Raw genomic sequence first — 20,696 nt, 5'->3', positions numbered from 1 at the left:
TCGGCTGCTACAGGGGTATTGCACCTCAACCCAGAGGTGTGATATTCCACTCCCGGGTAAGGATGGAGTGTGGAACTGAGCTCGGTAGGCTGCATGCACTACATACATCCCATTTCCGAGGAACAGGCCGACGGTACTCCCACTTAGAAATGTGCAGCTACGACCGAGTCTGTTCCTGGCTGGAGTGGGAGGGGGGTGGTACATCCCAAGTAGTGTAGGGGCAGATAGGGGGAGCAGCCTGGGTAAAGATAGGAGCTCATTGGGTGCTGGTCACCTGAGCTCACACATAGAGGGTGTATATAAGGTGGGCACCAACTAAGAACAGGGTCAGTCTTTGCAGAGCAGTCAGTCTGTCAGAGTAAGAAGCAGAGGAGCAGAGCAGCCCCAGAGAGAGAGAGAGGAGAAAGCAAGAGAGACCCAGAGGGGGAAACAAAAGAGAGGACTCTGAGACCCCAAATCCAATCCACGGGTGAAGAGTCGGCATCAGGGTACCGGAACCCAAGCTGGTGGGGGCAAAAACACACCCCAGCCAGAGACCGGAGGCCGTGGGCAGCGTCTGCCACGGCCACCCACCACATCCACCCCGAAGGCATACCACGTGGAGGGTCAGGGAACCCAAGGCCAAGGGTCTCCCAACAGAAGGCCCGAGGGAGCTGGACCTGGGTGGATCACTAGTGGGGACGGCCAGAGAAAGGACAGAAGGAGAGCTCAGGGTCACGCTCCGGACTCGCTTGGGGGTTGGCTGGATCCAGGACCTGGTGGATGCAGCACGGCTCGGGAGGTCACTTGAAGCTGGAGTGACCGGAATATCAGCAGTGAGTAAATACCCTTAACTGCATAACCCGACTCTGTCTTCCTTTAACATCTATGCTGCACCACCACAACCCCCATCCTCTGCACCTGACCCCCTGAGGCTATACCCCACCCGTTGGGGGTTATACCATCAAAAGCTGCACCTACACCATCAGCCTCAGCGGACCCTGCTGCAGCGGCGGCCGTAGTGACCGCAATACAACGGGTGGCGTAGTCGACAATAAAGAACTTAATAACATCTGTAGGACTGCCACATACAACTGAGTTTGACACCCTGGGCACGGACCGGGTCACAGCCACTCGGAAGACTACAACTCCCATCTGATCCGGCTCCGGATATTCCCCCTAAAGAATATGGCCCAGGGGGCGCGTCACATGCATCTTCGTTCCACCATTCATTCTCTATAGGCAACAGTGGAGTGCAGCTCTCTATGAAAATAAAATAGTAACTAACAGCATGAAAAGTAAAAAAAAAAGAAAACTCAAAACATCAGAATTGCAGTTTTTTTTTGGTTGTGCAAAAGCTACGCCAATGAAAACCACATCTCTCCAACAGGTCCATGGACGGAAAGATAAAAAAGGGACGGATCTCGAAAAATGGTAAAAAAATAAAAATAAAAAATTGTAATTTTTTTTAACCACTAAAACATAAGACAATTGGAACCGTCATAATTGTAGTGACCCAGAAAATCGAGTGGCCCGCTCATTTTACAATAAACGCCAAAAGAACAAATCAAATAAATAAAAAAAATATTGAATTATGGTTTTTTTTTTTTTTTGCTATTTTGATGCATTTGGAATTTTTCATGTAATTATGCGGTAAAACGAACGCCGCCATTCAAAACTACAACTCGTCCCGCGTAAAACAAGCCGTCGTACAGAAAAAAATACAAAGTTATGGCTGATGGAAAAAAGGGAAGGAAAAATAAAAAGAAAGCAAAAATGGAAAAACGACGTGGTCCTGAAGGGGTTAAAAAGCGGATAAAAAAAGCAGATGCTTGTGACTATATAAATATGGCTCCATAATAAAAACAAAAAAAACCCTTAGGTGAACGCTTGTGTTTCTTTATATGAGGTCAATAAAGTTTTATAGAAAAACAACAACTCAGCAGGTATCTGTGGGACTTCCATAGAGTCTCCGGGCTCCGTAGTGATAGGAGGCGGAGGGAAGCGGAGTGACGTACTTCTACCTGAGGCAGGAAGAAAAGACGCGCCTGGCACAGAGAAGGCGTGGCTATCCTGGCACAGAGAAGGCGTGGCTATCCTGAACAAGGGGGCGTGTGCAAAACGAAGGTTTATACAGGGATATAGGCGTGGCTTCATGATAGAAGAGATGTCATTGGTTCGAAGAAAAAAAAAAGGCGTGTTAAAAAAGGTGCAAGGGCGTGGTTATAAAGACTAGATGCGGGGCTAGTACAGCGTAAGGGGCGTGGCTATATTGGATAGTAAGCCTTGTAGTGGGTGTGGTTTGTTGGGAGTGGGGCGTGGTTGTGCCGGGGCTGACACTGGGAGGTGCGCCCAGCAGCCACTGCCCTACTCTGGGGATCGCGGACTCATGGAGCGGCGGCTGCTGGGGCTGTGTCCCGGGCACGTCTGATCGCCGCTGACACCTGTGTGTATGTGGAGCTGCCGCCGCTGTGCTCGGTGCTGCGCGCCCGGTGCACTCTCCGCACTTGTGCACGGTGGATCCGCTTTGTTGCGGCGCACTGTGTAGTTGGGGGTCTTCAGTGTGCGGTGCGTGCCCCCGCCTGTGAGTGCTCTCCCCTCCTGGTCACTCCTCCTCCTCATCATCATCATGCCGGATTTAATCAGTGTGTCGGAATTTATATCAGAGACCAATGAGGATTACAAGTCTCCCACCGCCTCCAACTTCACCACCCGGCTGAGTCAGTGCAGGCACACGGTGGCGGCCGTGGAGGAGGTAAGCGCTCGCTGCATGCGACAAATCGGACGGCAGAAAGTCGCACAAGTCTGCTACGCGGGAAGTGCGCGGTTCGTCTGCGGCTGTCAGTGTCGGGAGTCTCTGTGTCGTGCTAAAGGGCTGTAATGCATAGTCTGAGATCACACAACTTCATAATACTTTCTGTAGGGGGTCCGGCTGTATCGAGGGGCACCGTGAAAAAATGACACCTACAATAAGAGATCCATGCGTCTGTGATGGGGAATAAAAAGTCCAAACCATATGCAAATCAGGCTGGAAGTGCACGGGGGGCGTGGCCATGCAGTTAGAAGTGACAGCGAGCTGACACGCGCCCAGTGCACTTTCAGCCTGATCTGCATGAGGCTTCTACACCATAATAACTAGCTTTGGAGGACATTACCTATATCCATCACTGTACCTTTCCCCTTTAAATGTTCTTTCTGAACCCACAATTTATCAAAATAGGCACAAGTTTCTTGACATTCTTAAAGGGACGGTCTATTTTGGACAAGTTTTTTTGTTTTTCAGCAGGTGAATGTCAGGACAAAGTGATCACTGAACTAAAGGCTTTTTTAGATAAAAATAAACAGTGCTTTACTCACCCTCCACAGGTCCATCACTGAGTCTCCACCACTGGCCTGGTACACGTCACGTCTATGTTGCGGATGCCAGTCACTGAGTGGCACAAGCAGTCATCTCAGACAGAGCCGCTGAGCTCAGTGATGTGAAGTCAGCACTGCAGACAATAACAGAGACTCAGCGCTGGACCTGGGGAGGATGAGCAAGTTGTTTTTTTAAACAGGAATGTTTCCAAAATTGTAACACTCTGTAAAGGTGTTATCCAGCGCCTCATCGTGAGGCGAGAACGGCTACTAGCGTGCTCCGCAGCAGACGGCATGATGTGACCCTGGTACGGCACACATTGTAGAGCACAGTGTAAGCCGTGGATAAGGCTGTATGGCCGGCCCGGCCCCGGGGCTCTGACATAGGCATGTAGGAAGCGGTTCAGTTTGGGTCAGGAGCCATATAGTGACGCCTCTCACGCGTTTTGGATCTATGGATATGTTGAATGTATCCGCTGGTAATCCCATGTTCAGAAGCTACTGTCTGTCCATAGGGTAGGTCTGACTCCTGGGCCCCCCATGGGTGCTAAGAACAGGGCTCCGATATGCCCCATCTGAAAGGGCAAGTAATCGGACATATGCCCTATCGCTCCATTGATTCTCTTTGGGACCAAGCCAACGGCATAAGCCGAACCACTGCTTTGTTCAGATGGGGCTCTTCAGAGCCTTGTTTGTGGGATCATTGGGGGCATCAGCTGTCGGACCCCACCGATCAGATCAGATAAGTAACCCTTCAATGGTGCGGTGGTTGTGCATGCGAACTGTACAGGACCCCTGTTCTCGGAATCGGTGGGGGTCCCAACCACTGATCATAGGTTATCGTCTATCCTGTGGATAATGTTGGTGGGATAACCCCTTTAAGGGACCAATTTTTATGGACTCATCTATTACAAGGTTGCTCTGAATTTTTTGGGCATTTGGTAAAATAACCATAAGTCAACTTTCAATTCCTCCCACCGTTCCAGCTGTGAATCTCTGCCGATCCTGGAACTGGTTGGTTACGTGACATATTCACGTCCCATTCATGTGACCACTGCAGCCAGTGATGTCACCGCTGCAGGTACGGCGGGGGACGTGAAAGGTAAGTTAGAGATCTCTCATTACAGTGCCTACTGTTTTGTAATATTCCAAAAAATCCTGAAAAACTGGCCGGTAACTATATAGCGGGTGCAGGAGAGCAGGAGCATCCAGACTTTGAAGCCGAGCGATGGCCAAAAAGGTCTCTCTGACCCTTAGGAGGAGATCCCATGACATTATTTTGGGTCCTGCTAGAGATTTCGCATTGTGGCCCACGCTGTCCAAGTTACAATACTGCTGAAAAGCCCCTTTAAAAGTTTATTCCTGTCTCCACCTTCCCAGGGGCTGACAACCGGAGCTGCGACTACTGCAACGGCTGAGAACGGCAGAACTGCTCTGCCTCCATTACTCCCATTCATTTCTATAGAAGCCCTGCTCTAGAATTATGTAAAAGTGGAGTGTCCCTTTAAGCCGCAGTTGTATGTGGCATATGTTAATAGCTGAGGATTGTGACCTTGAATTATGAAATGTGATCATCCGCTTTTGGTTAAAAGATCGTTCTTGATGAGGCTCATCTCTGAGAATGTCATTAACCCCGCGGTGTCACCGGCATTGACTCCCGACATTGATCCTCCGCTGCTCTTTATGCTCAGAGGTTTATTCCATTCATAAAACTGTGAAGAAACCTTCCCTGTGCGGCAGGTCGTGGTGTGAGGCTGGCGCGCACCGTGCTCAATACCCCGCTTGCATTTTCATGTTCTGATTTATACAGCAATTACTAGGCTGTTTTTTTTTTTTTTGCTAGAGTGGCTCAGGATGTGCACCATTTATAGCAGATGAATATAGAATATGTTGCTACAGAGAGGTAGCGGTCTGGAGATGCGGGCGTTGAATATTAACTCGTTCATAAGGTTTGGTTCTACGCTCTGAAATATGCATAAACTTTATGGTGGCACTAGATAAAGCCAGAGGTATATACACCATCTGCGGACATTGCCAGAGGACCGTCCTTGGGCAAATGCACATGTCATGGAAATGTTGTGGATTTGGGCACAGAAAATCTACCGAGGATCGCAGTAGCGGCCGTGTGGGTGACAATTTTAGAAATTAATCTGTGGAACAGATGTGCAAATTTGCAATATATCACATTTTCTTTCAGATCTTCACTCCCATTTCACCTGTTTCAGTACAGAAGGGTAAAATCATCAGTGAAAACCGTTGCAAATTTTCATGCAGATTTTGCTTTGGATTCGTCACAGTTTTCAGCCAGATTCTTCCTGCCTTTTATCTTTGAAACTCTCACAACCAATCATTGGCTATTAGCTGTAAGTTCCCATGTTGCGTGTTTGCTGCTGATTTTCTGCATCTGAAAATAAGCAGTGAAATTTCGTTGTCGAAAAGGTTCAGATGTTCTGCACATCTCACATATGATACTAAGCGTGAAAAACACACTGACATACACAGCATAAAATGACATGCTGCAAATTTTAAACAGTTCTTACCCCCCCCCCCCTTCCTCCCCCCAAAAAAAGAACAAACAGGGCTTTGGATAAAAAAAACCTGATAACGTGCTCTGCAGTCCAGATCTGGATGGAGCAGGGGTGCACATGCGCAGCCTCCGCTCTGTCGATTGTGTATGGGACTGCCGAATGCAGAGATCTGGTATTTCGGTCGGTCGGTCCCATAGCCAATGAATGGAGCGGAGGTTATCAGCAGGTTATCCTCTATCCTATGGAGTAGGGATAACTTGATAACCTTTATATCCACACTGCAGGTGTATTTTTGCGTGCTGAATTTCTCCTCAGCGAGTGAATGGGATCTCACTCACAATACTGGTACTGTACTACATGGCAGATTTTGTGTGCACCATGCAAAATCACTATGCGCCATACCAATTGATTTTTAGTAATTGCTATTTATCAATCACAGTATAAATTTTGGATAAGTCTTCGCTGCAGTGCTTCAGAGGAGAAAACCAGGGAAAAAAAGCAGAAAACTTTGCACAGTTTAAAAAAAAAAAAAAAAAAAAATTCTGAGTAGTTTGAACATTTTTATTTAATTTTAACAAAAAGATACGCGTATTATAAAATAACGGATGCATGGATAAGAAATTCTCAGGCCTCATTCAGGCGTCCGTGATTTTTCATGTATGCAAAAAAAAAAAATTGTCTTGGTGTCGTCAGTGTTTGGTCTGAGATTTTTCACGTGTGAAAAAAAAAAAATGGAATTGTCGATCGCACAGAAAATAGCATAAGTGTGTTTGAAAACGGGCAGGAATTGCTGCTTCTCATTGCTCACAGTCGGACCTTGTCGAAAATATTGGAAAACCCCTGAAATATTTCCCCATAGGGGCTTCAAAGTTTTCCTGAGTGAAAGTGGTCACATCCTGGCAGCAGCTGGTAATCCTGCCAGGTGTGCCGCCTCTTAAAGGGACCTAAGGTTTACAGCCGGATTCTAACTCGTGGTAAATATATTGCTGCCATCTTTTTCTTTTTTTTTTTGTCTAAAAACACAACAAAGAAAAAATTACACAATCTTCTAAAAAAAAATAATAGTTCCAATTGACCCCAAGCAGAGTCACCAGAGCTGGGCATTACATGGACATCTGCTGGGAATTCACACCTCCATGTTTCTAATGGACGGATGCTTCACGGAACCATGAGTTTGGGCCGCAGATCAGAGCAAAGTTGACCAGTGTCCCGTCTGGTGTCGGAAAGCAAAAAAAAAAAAAGCACTCAAATATGTCCATGTACAAAATGTTAAAAATGAATATATAGCGCACATGCAAGAAAAATGGATGTGTGAATTCAGCCGTAGAGGAGAACCACTGCTCTGGATGGCTCAGTGCGACCCTTTTACATAGCTGTCCATTGATTGTGGAGGTTTCAGCAGGTTTATCACTAATGTTTTTGAATTTGGAAAAGGGGTTGCCAACATGGCACAACGCCTTTATGAACTGAATTCAAGAGCTGTTGGCACTTGGCATGAATGTAGTAATATATTTTGCAAAATGCATTTTTTTAATCCGGTGTAAATGCTGCTGTTCTGAATTTTTTTTTCTTTTACTCTTGTTCCTGCTCCTTTCAATTCTTGAAAGAATGGCCAAGTCTTCCCTGTATGTAAATCTGTTCTAAAGCCAACAAGGCATGGTCTTCACGAAGACGCCCGCAGAGAAGAGTCAATGACTGTTACCTTGGCTAAAAAAATATATACGGTATGTACAGTCATGGCAAAGTGTTGGCACCCTTATAACTGTTCCAGAAAATGAAGTATTTCTGCCAGAAAATTATTGCAATTACACTTGGTTTGTTACACATGTTAATTTCCTTTGTGTGTATTGGAACAACACAAAAAAGAGAGGGAAAAAAAAGCAAATTGGACATAATTTCACAAAAACCTCCAAAAATGGGCCGGACAAAATTGTTGGCACCCTCAATTTAATATGTGGTTGCACACCCTTTGGAATAAATAACTGTATTCAATCGCTTCCTATAATCATCAACAAGCTTCTTGCACCTCTCGACTGTAATTTTAGACCACTCTTCTTTTCCAAACTGCTCCAGGTCTCTCATATTTGACGGCGCCTTTTCCCAACAGCAATTTTAAGATCTCTCCACGCGTGGATGTCAATGGGATTTAGATACGGACTCATTGCTGGCCACTTCAGAACGCTCTAGCGCTGTGTTTCCATCCATTTTGGGGGCTATTTGAAGTATGTTTGGGGTTATTGTCCTGCTGGAAGACCCATAACCTAGGACTTAAACCCAACTTTCTGACACTGGGCACTACATTGCGACCCAAAATCTTTTGGTAATCTTCAGATTTCATGATGCCTTGCACCCAGTGCCAGAAGCAGCAGAACAACCCCAAAACCTCTTTGAACATTCACCATATTTGACTGTAGGTGCTATGTTCTTTGTAGGCCTTATTCCGTTTTCGGTAGAATGATGTACTTTTATCTTGGTCTCATCTGTCCACAAGACTCTTTCCCAGAAGGATTTTGGCTTACTCACATACACTTTGGCGAACTGCAGTCTAGCGTTTTTATGCCTGTGTCAGCCGTGGGGTCCTCCTGGGTCTCCTGTCATAGCTTTTCATTTCATTCAAATGTCGACAGATAGTTTCCCCTGACACTGATGCATCCTGAGCCTGCAGGACAGCTTGAATTTCTTTGGAACTTGATTGGGGCTGCTTATCCATCATCCAGACTATTCTGCTTTGCAACCTTTCATCAATTGTTCTCTGCCATCCACATCCAGGGAGATTAGCTACAGTGCTATGGGTTGTAAACTTCTTGACTATGTTGCGCATCTTGGACAAAGGAACATCAAGATCTCTGGAAATGGACTTATAACCTTGAGATTGTTGATATTGTTCAACAGTTTTGGTTCTCAAGTCCTCAGACAGTTCTCTTCTTCTTCTCTTTCTGTTCTCCATGCTTAGTGTGTCACACACAGACACATAATGCAAAGATTGAGTCAACTTCTCCCCTTTTTATCTGGTTTCAGGTGTGATTTTCATATTGCTCACACCTGTTGCTTGCCACAGGCAAGTATGAACGAGCATCACATGTTTGAAACAAAGTTGTTAACCCACAGTTTTGGAAAATTGCCAACAGTTTTGTCAAGCCCATTTTTGGGGTTTTGTGTGAAATTTATGTCCAATTTGCCTTTTTTTTTTTCCTGTGTATTTTTGTGTTGTTTCAATACACACAGAGCAAATAAACGTGTATTACAAAACGTGTAATTGCAATAATTTTCTGAGAGAAATTCTTCATTTTCTGGAACAATTTCAAGGGTGCCAACACTTTCGGCCATGACTGTATATAGGGAAGATGGTGCCATATCTCAGGAACAGAGAGGAGCAGGAAGGAAAGCAAAACACCGCAGGATTCTGGAGAACAGAGGCATTTACATCAGGTAAAAAAGCAAAACATATTCAGCATAAGTTATAGTCCTCTTTAAAGGACATTTAAACTGGTCTCTTTCAGGATCTCCATCTATTAGGTAAAATGAAGATTTTGTTAAAGGTCTTTATTTCATGAGACGACTAAATTGCCCAGTGTCTATTCTGTTTTTTGATTCTTTTTTTTTTATGTTTTATTGATTCGCCATCTCGTGCCATGTGGAGGTCAATTTATTCGTCCCTTGTAATTGTATGTTTATGGCTGGTGTCCCCAGGCCCTCTTTGATGAAGATTGAGTCTGTATTTGCTGAACTATTGATGATCTTTTCATTTCCCTTGATCCAGGACTTGGGGCATGTTTTTAGTTTTATTTTATGCTGCCCTTGTGGCTCGTGCAGCTGCGCCTTTCTATAGTCACCTTACAATATATCATCAGTCAGACATATTGTCGTCTTATCATACATTATATATGAGATGGAAAACACAGCCGTTACTCAGGCGTATGTCAATATAAAGCTGAGCTGTCTCTTTTTCCGCCATGAAGTTAAAATACTGTAATATACTCAAATTTTGTGCCTCTTTTGGTAAACACTATAAGCCTCATTAATCAAAACTGTGAGAGCTCAGCTTTCATTTTCTAAACTGCTCTAATAACATGAAAGCTGCGCTGCGATTGGTTGCTATGATGGGTTTGCTTTCAGACTTTTTTGATAAATCTGCCCCCATCAATTTTATTTTATTTTTTTGGTGTCTTTTTTTAGGAAAAATATCTGGGGGGGGACCTATTTTGATCATATTGCATATTGTAGGGAAAAAAAGCTAAAATATGCCTCATTAGGACAGTTTTTATCGCAATTCCCAATTCACTGCCATAATATCTAGTTAAATGTTTTTTTTACAGCAAAAAAATAAAATTAAAAACAGCGTGTGTGAACACACCCTATATATCTAATAGATAGGTAATAGATACCCAGAATATTTGCTTTTGGCTGCATCAAGGTCACTTCACCGGTCATTATAGGGTTCAAAGGAACCACACTCTCCTGATTTAAGTGGGGGTCACAAAGATTGGCCCCTCAACCTTTTAGACACTTTTAATAAACTTCTTTTAATTAGGAGTACCGGTCTTGTAGTGGCCATCTTTTCAGGCTGTAATGAGAAAGGCAGCGACTATGCCTATAGGCTACTATGTAGACAGAAGCGCAGTCTGTAAATCCATAGACTACAATGGAAAAATGGACTTTATTTATTCTGCGAACCCCACATGGAAGTTATTAACCGGAATGGAGCTCTTGCATGTTACTTTCCTAGTAAAGAAATTGTCCTGTCTCAGGACCCTTTTCACACTGTTTTTTCCTAAGTTCAGTGGCCACGTGGTGCTTACGTCCAAACCCCCCTCAAAATTGGGTTCGGGTGTATGCACCGACGGGGCCATTGAGTATAATGATGCAGATGGAGTCACTCTGTCGTGCATCATTTTCAGCCATATACACCTATTGGAGGCGGATTGCAAGATGCAATAGACTACGTTTTGCCATCCACCTCCAATAGGCTTATAGTGCTGAAAATGATGACCGTGCAGATGGTGACTACGTCTGCACCATTATAGTCAATGGCAGCACGGTGGCTCAGTGGGTAGCACTGCAGCCTTGCATCGCTGGGGTCCTTGTCTCAAATCCCACCAAGGACAATATCTGCAAGGAGTTTGTATGTTCTCCCCATGTGTGCGTGGATTTCCTTCGGGTTCTCCGGTTTCCTCCCACATTCCAAAGACATAGTGATAGGGAATGTAGATTGTGAGCCCTAATGGGGACAGTGCTGATAATGGCTGTAAATTGACTGAATTGTAATGCGCTGCAGAATATGATGGCGCTATATAAATAAAAAGATTATTACAATTATTATTATTATTAATGGCCCATCGGGGCCTATGCCCAAATCCTGTTTTGCGGGTTAGATGTTCGGTGGCCCTCTGACGGGGCCACCGAACATACGAGAAAATGCTATGTAAAAGAGCCCTCATTCAGAAGCTCGTCATTCCCTTATCTGTGAATTTCACAGAACTCGTTCCCATTGTCTCTTTGCATGTCAGAGTAGTCCGCAAAAATAAAGAATGGAGACTTTTCCATTTCTGATTCTAATCTAGGATTAAATTTGTTAATAAAAGTCTGCGTCTTTGAAAAATCTCAAGACAGCAGCCAGACAAGTGCTGTCCAATTTTCATGCTTGATAATAGAAGCTTGAAAAAAAACGGATTAACTAGCGTTTTTTAGCAAACACTGTTGAAAATCTGTCCATTTTTAAAATGTATTACAAAACAATCTACCTGGAAACCATTTTCCCATTGGCAGACTACAACTATGTTCACACTGAGGTTTTTTTTTGGGACTTTATATTGCGATCTCATCCACTCTAAAGTCCTATTCCTAAACCGTTTGGAAAACTTGACCTATGAAAAAAACGCCTCCAAAAAGCTTCCCAAAAAGGAGCATTTCCTCAAGTAGCTTCAGTTTGAAAAACTTGTCGGATTTGTCGTCCACTTCCAAAAAAGGTGTGTGAACTCAGCCATATGAGGAAGGTGTGCATGACACAAATGACAACAGATTAAATGCGGAAAAAAAATGTATCCCTTAGTAGTCACTGACTGAAAACTCCTGCCCGTGACCCTGCTCCACCTGGTTCTGGTTGAAAATTTGTTTCTGTAAAAGTTGTCCATCAGGTTTGTCGTGACAGTGCCGTATTGTCTCTTCTCACAATGCAAATCTCAGTCCAGGTGTGTCCTAGTAATGACTGCAGAATCCATTGTAGACAGTCTTGTGAGTTTTTTTTTTTTTTTTTACTGAAAAGAAAAAAAAAAACTTAAGTTATTTATTATTTTGTTTGCAAATTACTGGTCAATTAACTTATCATTAAAGGGTGCACTCATTTTTGGCTGTTAATGCACCTCGGACCATTAACTCAACTATTATGTTGGGTGAGCCCCCACTTATGAGCTCCCAGATACATGGAGTCGTCCCGACCATTGCCTACAGATTGTCGGAGGCCATAAGGATCAAGTAGTTGATATTTACACTGTGTTCCAAATTATTATGCAAATAATATTTTCTCAGATTTTCCCAAATTACCTATATGAATTGCAGTCATTGTAATTTTCCAGTCAAATAACTATTAGAGTACAATTGAAAGGTTTTTGTACAAACTGCCTATGATAACAGTATATTTTTAAAAAAATAAAAAACTCAAACTGCACTCAAAATGCATGTTCCAAATTATTATGCACAGCAGAGTTTTCAACCTTTTCATTTTAATAAAGAACAAAAAAATAGTAATTTTTGAAATTCTAAGCATTAGCAGGTTATTACAAACTGAAATCAAACCGTTTTCAACTCAAAACTTTATTCTAGGTGATGTTACATTTTCACATAGGACCCCTTGTTCGAAAGGAGCTTCTGAACTCTCTCGTCCATTGAATTTGTCAGGTTTTGGATGGTTTCTGCTTCAATTGTTTTGCATGAGGACAGAATACCCTCCCAGAGCTGTTGCTTAGATGTGAACTGCCTCCCGCCATCATAGACACTCCTTTTGATGATGCTCCATAGGTTCTCAATGGGGTTGAGGTCAGGGGAGCATGGGGGCCACACCATAAGTTTGTCCCCTTTTATGCCCATATCAGCCAGAAATGCAGATGTGTTATGTGCAGCATTTCTGCGTGTTGCACTCGTAATCAATAAATCAAATTATTTTAAAAGTTTAGATTACATTTTTCATCATTTGCGGATTATTAGCATGTCTTGCTCCTGTGATTTCCATAATTCCACAATTTTTCCTTTTTGGTGTTATAATTCCAATGTTGAGGAGTGTATGTTTGTATATAACTTTTGTCATTGGTTTATCTAATGTCCATTACTTCATTTTTGAAGGGAACCAGTCGGCAAGTCAGATTAAAGTACACTAAGGGTATTTCTTCTTAACCTATTGACACACCCCTAGTGCGCTTGCAGCCTGATTTGCATATGTTTTTTTTCGCAAGATAAACAGACATATCAACTCTAAATTGTAGAGTAATCATTTTTATTGGGGAACATGTGCTAGTACAGACATTTCTAATGGTATGTTTGTATTTCTAGGCTTTTTTTCCTCTTATGGCAACTGTCATGTGTCATTATGTTTTTCTTTTCTACCTAATGTATAGAATGAAGTTCTTGGATCAGAAATAACATCCGCTGGAGTGAGGCCTCCTGTGGTCACAGACTCCTGATATCCTGCCAAGGAGGATATGGAAATATATATATGGAAATATGTATGTGTGTGTATGTACGTTATGTATATTATAATAAATATATAATGAGTCCTGAGAACCAACTCCTACCTCCCGGCATCCCTAGCTTTTGTTTTGGTTAGCTGGCCTGGCATGATGTCATGTGTGCGTCACACCGCATCGATGACATCGCAACAGACATGCCAATCAGAAGAAGAGCTCGGGGTGCCGGGAGCTAGACGGGAGTCCTGAGAACCGACTCCTAACGGTCACAGATTACCGACGTGGCTGATGGATGAGGTCCTGCGAATCGTTTCACACCAACTCTAAAAACTACTTCCTATACATGAGAAAATCTAATTTAGTTCAAAACGAAAAGTGCTCCAATTGCCCCGAAAATACGTTTATTTCATATGTCTTTCCAGACCCGAAGCATAATAAGTGGATGGAAGGGGTCAAAAATAGACTATACTCCCTTGTTCTTACACTGCAGCTCCCCAAGCGTCCGCACCACCATCAATGGTAGAGCTGATGCTGTGGTCAGTCATTGGCCTTCATAAGGTGATATGGGGGCACTGGGCAGGGCGACGCACATGACTGACGTCAGTGATGTGCATCGCCCCTCATTTGATCATCAATTCCTGGTCTCGGTGCCAGAAAAACCAAAGACCAGCATGGAAAACGGAGTAACTGCGGTGTAAGGAAAGAGGTGACTATAGTATTATTTTATGGTAGCCGAATCCCAAAAAATGTAATATTTGCCAGAATGCTACTTTTTTAGGCAATTCCTAACAAGTTTGATATTTGTATGGATCGATTCACTCCTCTCTATTGCCGTCTACTTGGACAAGACATCCTCTACTGATGTCAATGTGGTGATCAGTCATCCATTCCTGGAGGTGACTTCACCACAAAGTCATTTCTAAGTCGCACGTTGTAAACATGGCGCATGGTGTTGAAATGTAGGAAATGACCAATTATGTCACATTCAGAGGTCTGGGGCTACGATAACTCCACTTCATCATCTTTTATACCATCATTGTGCTGCGCATCAAAAGATGAGCACGGCACGGCATCGGATGTGAAGAGCATTGTCCTGGTGGACAGAGCCCAGAGCAGATGTCTCGCAGAGCGCCGCGCTCGTCTGCACATAATAAAACTCAGTTAATATTCAGCAGAACCCCGGCTCGTCCTCGTATCGGTGGCAGCTGCTCGGCTCGCTCTGCCAGGGCGTCCTGATGGTCGTAATACACAAGAGGAGACGCAGCAGATTTGTTTTGTTGATACTGCCTGCTTTGGTTTAGTTATGTCTCCCACGTGTCAGGCCGGCTTTATATCAAGCAATTGTAGGCCCGATAACCTAGACAAACCAAATAATCATCACCAGTCTGTACTCATTATTTCCTATTCCTGTCCTAGGGATATTACTTTTTCTTTAATGGTCCCTGGTCCCCTTTCAGCTATTGAATGTGATGCGACACAAATTCACAGAACGTGTTCCCCCGTATCGCAAAAACAACGTAGCCAACGTCTATGGGGGCGCAAAAATAATCGGATCCCGTACGAATCAGCCGTATAGCATCCGATTTTTACAAGTTCTTTAACATGGGAAAAGTGAATTTGGGCTTGTACATTTTTAGAATTTCCTACTGTATAAAAAAGGTTGCCATACAGATTGCATATTAATAATGGAGATGATTTTTTTTTTTCTGTTTGAAAATTGGATGATTTATTTTCATATGCTCGTGTGAACTTGGCCTGACAGTGTGAAGAGCCACAGCTTGTAAAATACTGCACTTCTTACCTGTGTGAATGTGCCAATACTCACTCTAAGGCATATGTGTCAAACTCCGGCCCGCGGGCCTAATCTGGCCTGCAGGGTTATTATATTTCGCTCACGACACCAAAACCACCACCCCTATGTAGGGCCCATTATACTGTACTAGATGGTGGCCCGATTCTAACACATCGAGTATTCTAGAATAGGTATGCGGCCGACTGGGCGCAAGCAGCAGAGCGGTGTTTACATTTGGCGCCAAAATCGCTGATTGGTCGAGGCCGGCAACCGCGACCAATCAGCAAAGCGGTGTTAAAATTTGGCGCCTATATCGCAGATTGGTCACGGCCAGCGAACGCGACCCATCAGCAGAGCGGTATTTAAATTTGGCGCCAATAATGCTGGTTATTCGTGACCGGTAACCACGACCAATGAGCAGAGCGGTGTTTAAATATGGCACCAAAATCGCTGATTGGTCGCGGCTGGCTGTAGCGACCAATCAGCAGAGCGGTGTTTCAATTTGCCACCAAAATCGCTGATTGGTCGGGGCCGGCAGCCGCAACCAATCAGCGTCGTATTAGTGAGGACCGGGGAGCGGCACTGCCTGTGCGGGTACTTCCGCTGCGAGCAGCTGGGAGATGAGCGGCTGCTCGCAGCAGAAGCATCCCGACCGGCGGTTCCGCTCCTCGGTCCTCCGTTCACACTTGCCGTCGGGAGATCATAGCGCTGTTTAAATTTGGCGCCAATCTCGCTGATTGGTCGCGGCTGGCGGCCGCGACCAATCAATAGAACGTTGTTTAAATTTTGCGCTAATCTCGCTGATTGGTCGCTGTCGGCAGCCGCGACCAATCAGCACAGCAGTGTTTAAATGTGGCGGCAAGATCGGTGATTGGTCGCGGCCGCTATTTAAATGTGACGCCCAAATCGGTGATTGGTCGCGCTCTCCGCCCGATCAGCGAATCGTATTGGTGAGGACCGGGGAGCGCCGCTGCCTGTGCGGATACTTCCGCTGCGAGAAGCCGGGACATGAGCGACTGCTCGCAGCAGAAGTATCCCGACCCGCAGCGCCGCTCCCCGGTCCTCCCTTGACACGCTAGCTGCTGATGTCCCCACAGTATCCGCATGGTGTTACAAAGGTCCGGACATTTGTGTTAAAAATCGCTGATTGGTCGCTGGCGCTGCCCGCGACCAATCAACGATTTGGGCGCCAAATTTAAATATCGGCCGCGACCAATCACCGATTTTGGCGCCACATTTAAATAGCGTCCGCGACCAATCAGTACAGCGGTGTTTAAATGTGGAGCCAAGATCGGTGATTGGTCGCAGCCGATATTTAAATTTGGCGCCCAAATCGGTGATTGGTCGCGGGCAGCGCCAGCAACCAATCAGTGATTTTTAACACAAATGTCCGGACCTTTGTAACACCATGCGGATACTGTGGGGACATCAGCGGCTAGGGTGTCGAGGGACGCTATTTAAATGTGGCGCCAAAATCGGTGATTGGTCGCGCCCGGCGACCAATCAGCACAGCGGTGTTTAAATGTGGAGCCAAGATCGGTGATTGGTCGCGGCCGATATTTAAATGTGGCGCCCAAATCGGTGATTGGTCGCGGACGCTGCCCGCGACCAATCAGCACAGTAGTGTTTAACTTTTGCGGCAAGATCAGTGATTGGTCAGGTCCGAAGACCGCGACCAATCATCGAATCGTCTTGGTAAGGACCGGGGAGCGGCGCTGCCTGTGCGGCTACTTCCGCTGCGAGAACCCGGGACATGAGCGGGCGCTCGCAGCCGAAGTATCCCGACCCGCAGCGCTTCTCCCCGGTCCTCCCTTCCGCATGGAGGTCAGCGACGCCGGCGGTCCTTCTGCTGCTACCGGCCGGGAGATGAGCGCCTCGCGCTGCTCATCTCCCGGCTGCATCTCCGTCCCGCAGATGGGTCCGGCGGTCGAGGTCCTTCTGCTGTTACCGGCCGGGAGATGAGCGCCTTGCGCCGGTCATCTCCCGGCTGCAACGCCGCTGAGCTCCGTCCCACAGATGAGCCGCTAACGGCCGCCATCTTTTTTCAGAAATCCCGCGGCGCTGATTGGCCGCTGCCGGACCAATGAGCGACGCTGGATTTCCAGGACAGACAGACAGACAGGCGGACGGGATAAGACGATTATATATATATATATATATAGATAGATAGATATAGATGGAGGGCTGTGTGGGTCCCATTATACTGTATGGAGGGCTGTGTGGGTCCCATTATACTGTATGGAGGGCTGTGTGGGTCCCATTATACTGTATACTGGTTGGCCCGCAACTTTGTCGAAGTTTTTCATTTTGACCCTCTGTGTGTTTGAATTTGGCATCCCTGCTCTAAGGCAATATGCAGTGTATTTTTATTCTGACAGCGTGGCAGATGGTGTATGGCGTACACATACCACATTTTGAGAACCTAGCACATTGTTTTTCACAGACAGAACATGTCCCCATTATCGTCTTTGGGGACTACAAGGCCCCCACGATATAATAACTTTAAGATTCGACACACGTCTCCTAGGTCTTGAAAATGCCAGAGGTGCCCAGGATGCCTGTAAATATTTTTGCTTTCTTCTAGTGGCTACACATGTGGCATAATTTTTGTAAAAATGACCTGTAGACATATACATGCATGTGTTCCTATAGGGGAAGGGTGGGGGGCAATGCATTCATAGTTTATATTTTTGCAGAGTTTTTTAATGTAAATTCAAAGCTACTTTTTACAGAACCAGCAAAAGCTATGAGATTTCAGAAATCTCATGCACCTCATTTGTTTTTTTTCTTTCCTGACTGAATTGGAAAATTCCTGTGTATTTATTTATTTATTTTTTTGGGTATGTTCCCACGGTCAGGAACGGCTGCGGGTTTGACGCTGCGTGTTATGCAGCTTCAAACCCGCAGCGGCCAGATGTTACAGCATAGTGGATGGGATTTGTAGAAATCTCATGTCCACTATGCGTCTCCGTGCACCTTCGGAAACTGACATGCGGCGTTTCTTTCCAGACCGCAGCATGTCAATTTCTGTTACGGAGTCACCAGTCTCCGCAAGAGAAGTTAGATCACTACAATGTATTGAATGCGGTGAATCCACACGGTTCAGTGAACACACGCGGATTCACCTGCGTTCATATAACGCAGCGCTTTGGACGCAGTATAAAGAATGCTGCATCCAAAACTCTGCCTGTCCGGATCGTGTGCATATACCCTTAAAACTGCAGCAAGTCAATTATTTCAGAGTTTTTGCAGCATTTTTTTCACCATAGAAAGCAATGAGAGAGTGTAAAAACACAGCCATGCATTTTTGTTGTTTTGTTTGTTTTTTTTTGTCATTAAACATGTACTGTAGACAAATGACACATATAATCTGCACCAAAAAAAGCAAAAGTTTGTTAGGATAAATGCATCTACCGAAAAAACTAATAAAAATCTCCCTTTATGATATGTGTGCATGACGAATTTTAAACATGTGTAAACCCCCTGGTTTTGCAGGAGGAAGATGCTTCAGGACACGCTGGTGTCTTTTGTCCTGAAGCGTCTTTTTTGCGCCTTTGCGGGCGCTTCCTGAGCGCTTTTTATTTTGTTTTTGACCGCCAGCTGTTTTTCTTTTACCAGTCTTGCATAAACTACTGAGAGTGGTCATTTTATTTTTCTAGTGAAGAATGGTAATGACTTTGGAAACCTCGCACAATTAAAAGGAGCTCAAAAGACTGAACAAGTCGTTTTTACACTGCCGTGCACATGTTCATTCTTTTTTTTAGTGTTTATTTAGAGCTTTTTCAGGTGGACCTGAAAAAGACGTTGTGTGCACATGCCCTATGGGTGTGTTCATGCATAACTTTTTTTGCTGAGTTTTTGCAACAGAAACTCTCCAAAAACAACAAGGAGTTCAAAAACCATGAGTTTTGATTTGGAGAGTTTATGTACCGAAGATTCCGCAAAAGAAAACTCAGTGTGAACACAGCCTTATACTGCCTGTATAGAAGATGACGAATGCAGACTGTCGGATGGAAACGCTGTCCCCTCGTATGGAAGGAATTCGGTTCTGCGTGTCCAAACAACTGCAGCATTCCTCATTCAATCATGGGTCTTGGTGCCTTCGGGTGACGCACCAGGGCGTGATTTGACTTTCTCACAGGTACATAGAGGAAGTAATGTTTTATCAGATTGTGCAATCCTGGCCTGACCTCTACACTCCACCTCGTGATACGCCATCAGCTGTTCTTGTGTGCCGCACAAAGTTACTGCTGCACCTGGAGTCAATGAAAACCGTGGCTTCCCACATGGAGCAGAAAAGAAAAGTGAATGTTGGCGCCAGCGCCTTTACTCCAGGGTGGACCTTATTGACTATAACTGGGTCCCTTGGTGTCTAGGATTTTACTGGACAAAATAGTGCCCAGGCTCGGATGGGCCAGCAGGAGAAAAGGAGATTCCTCTGGTGGGCCACCCTCTTATATGAGCAGTACTTGGCACAATATACTTGATTCACCCATTGCTATATAAATTTGTAATTTAGGATAAAGTCATATTTCCATGTAGCTGAAAAGTGGGGTCCTGAAGTTGGTTACTGATGGGCCCTTGGCAACCCAGTCCAACACTGATTGTGTTGCATATATGATCGCTGTTAGGCTATGTTGCCCATGATGCAGAATTGAAGCAGAAAATTTCTGCAGCGTTTCTGCATGTTCTTGGCAGTAAAAACGCTTGCGGATTTTACACGCGTTTTTACATGCGGATTTGACTTGCGTTTTTCAAATGCTTTGGGACCTCAAATCCGCATGCGGAAACGCACAAATAATGGACATGCTGCAGATTTTTCCGCAAGGAAAATCCGCTGCGGAAAATTCCTCAGCATGGGAACACAACATGCAGATTTTCATTGGGATTCATGGGGCACGGATTACCAAGCGTTTTGCAAGCTTTTACGCTGCAGAATTTCCGCATCAAAAACACTTGAAAAACGCATCGTGGGCACACAGCCTCAGGGCTGCTGCAATCACTACAATTGGGCTCCTGTGTTTCCCTTTTTTTTGCTGAGAAGTTTGAATAGAGCGGATGACGCTGCCGCTCCACTCAGACCTTTGAAGGTACATCCACACGACGTGGAAATCCTGAGGATTTTTTTTTTTTTTTTGCAGATTCTTGTTGCAGGAAATCTGCAGCAGTGTGACGTAGCTGCCATTTGGATGAAATTTATACTATTTTTCTTCATGGAAATCGATCTGCGGTGTAGATTTTACATTTTGCAGCCTGTCAATTTTTGCTTACGGTTTTTCATGGAATTCGACTCCTTTTAACGTGGAGGAATGAAGTCTGGGGCAAATTTACATCTTAAAATCTGCAAAATTAAACATGGATTTT

General features: G+C 44.8%; 1 protein-coding gene across 4 annotated transcripts in view; it reads left to right on the top strand.

Annotated features, from left to right (window-relative positions):
* The first annotated feature begins 2,296 nt into the window (after positions 1-2,296).
* Positions 2,297-20,696, top strand: part of ASAP2 (ArfGAP with SH3 domain, ankyrin repeat and PH domain 2) — a 238,801-nt gene continuing 220,401 nt past the window's right edge. For 2 of the 4 annotated variants that reach the window (XM_073674184.1, XM_073674180.1), the window contains exon 1: positions 2,297-2,734. Coding sequence is in view for 3 of the 4 variants with exons in the window: in XM_073674180.1 (XP_073530281.1) it covers positions 2,609-2,734 (126 nt within the window). In the remaining variant the exon portion in view is untranslated. Of the gene's footprint in view, positions 2,735-13,540; positions 13,580-20,696 lie in introns of those variants that run through there. The other 2 variants (XM_073674182.1, XM_073674181.1) reach the window with 2 other exon arrangements.

The sequence above is a fragment of the Phyllobates terribilis genome, unplaced genomic scaffold, assembly GCF_046119375.1.
Source record: "Phyllobates terribilis strain yellow unplaced genomic scaffold, ASM4611937v1 Scaffold_3__8_contigs__length_932513732, whole genome shotgun sequence".
Classification (NCBI taxonomy): domain Eukaryota; kingdom Metazoa; phylum Chordata; class Amphibia; order Anura; family Dendrobatidae; genus Phyllobates; species Phyllobates terribilis.
This window is presented reverse-complemented; position numbering and strand designations above follow the sequence as displayed.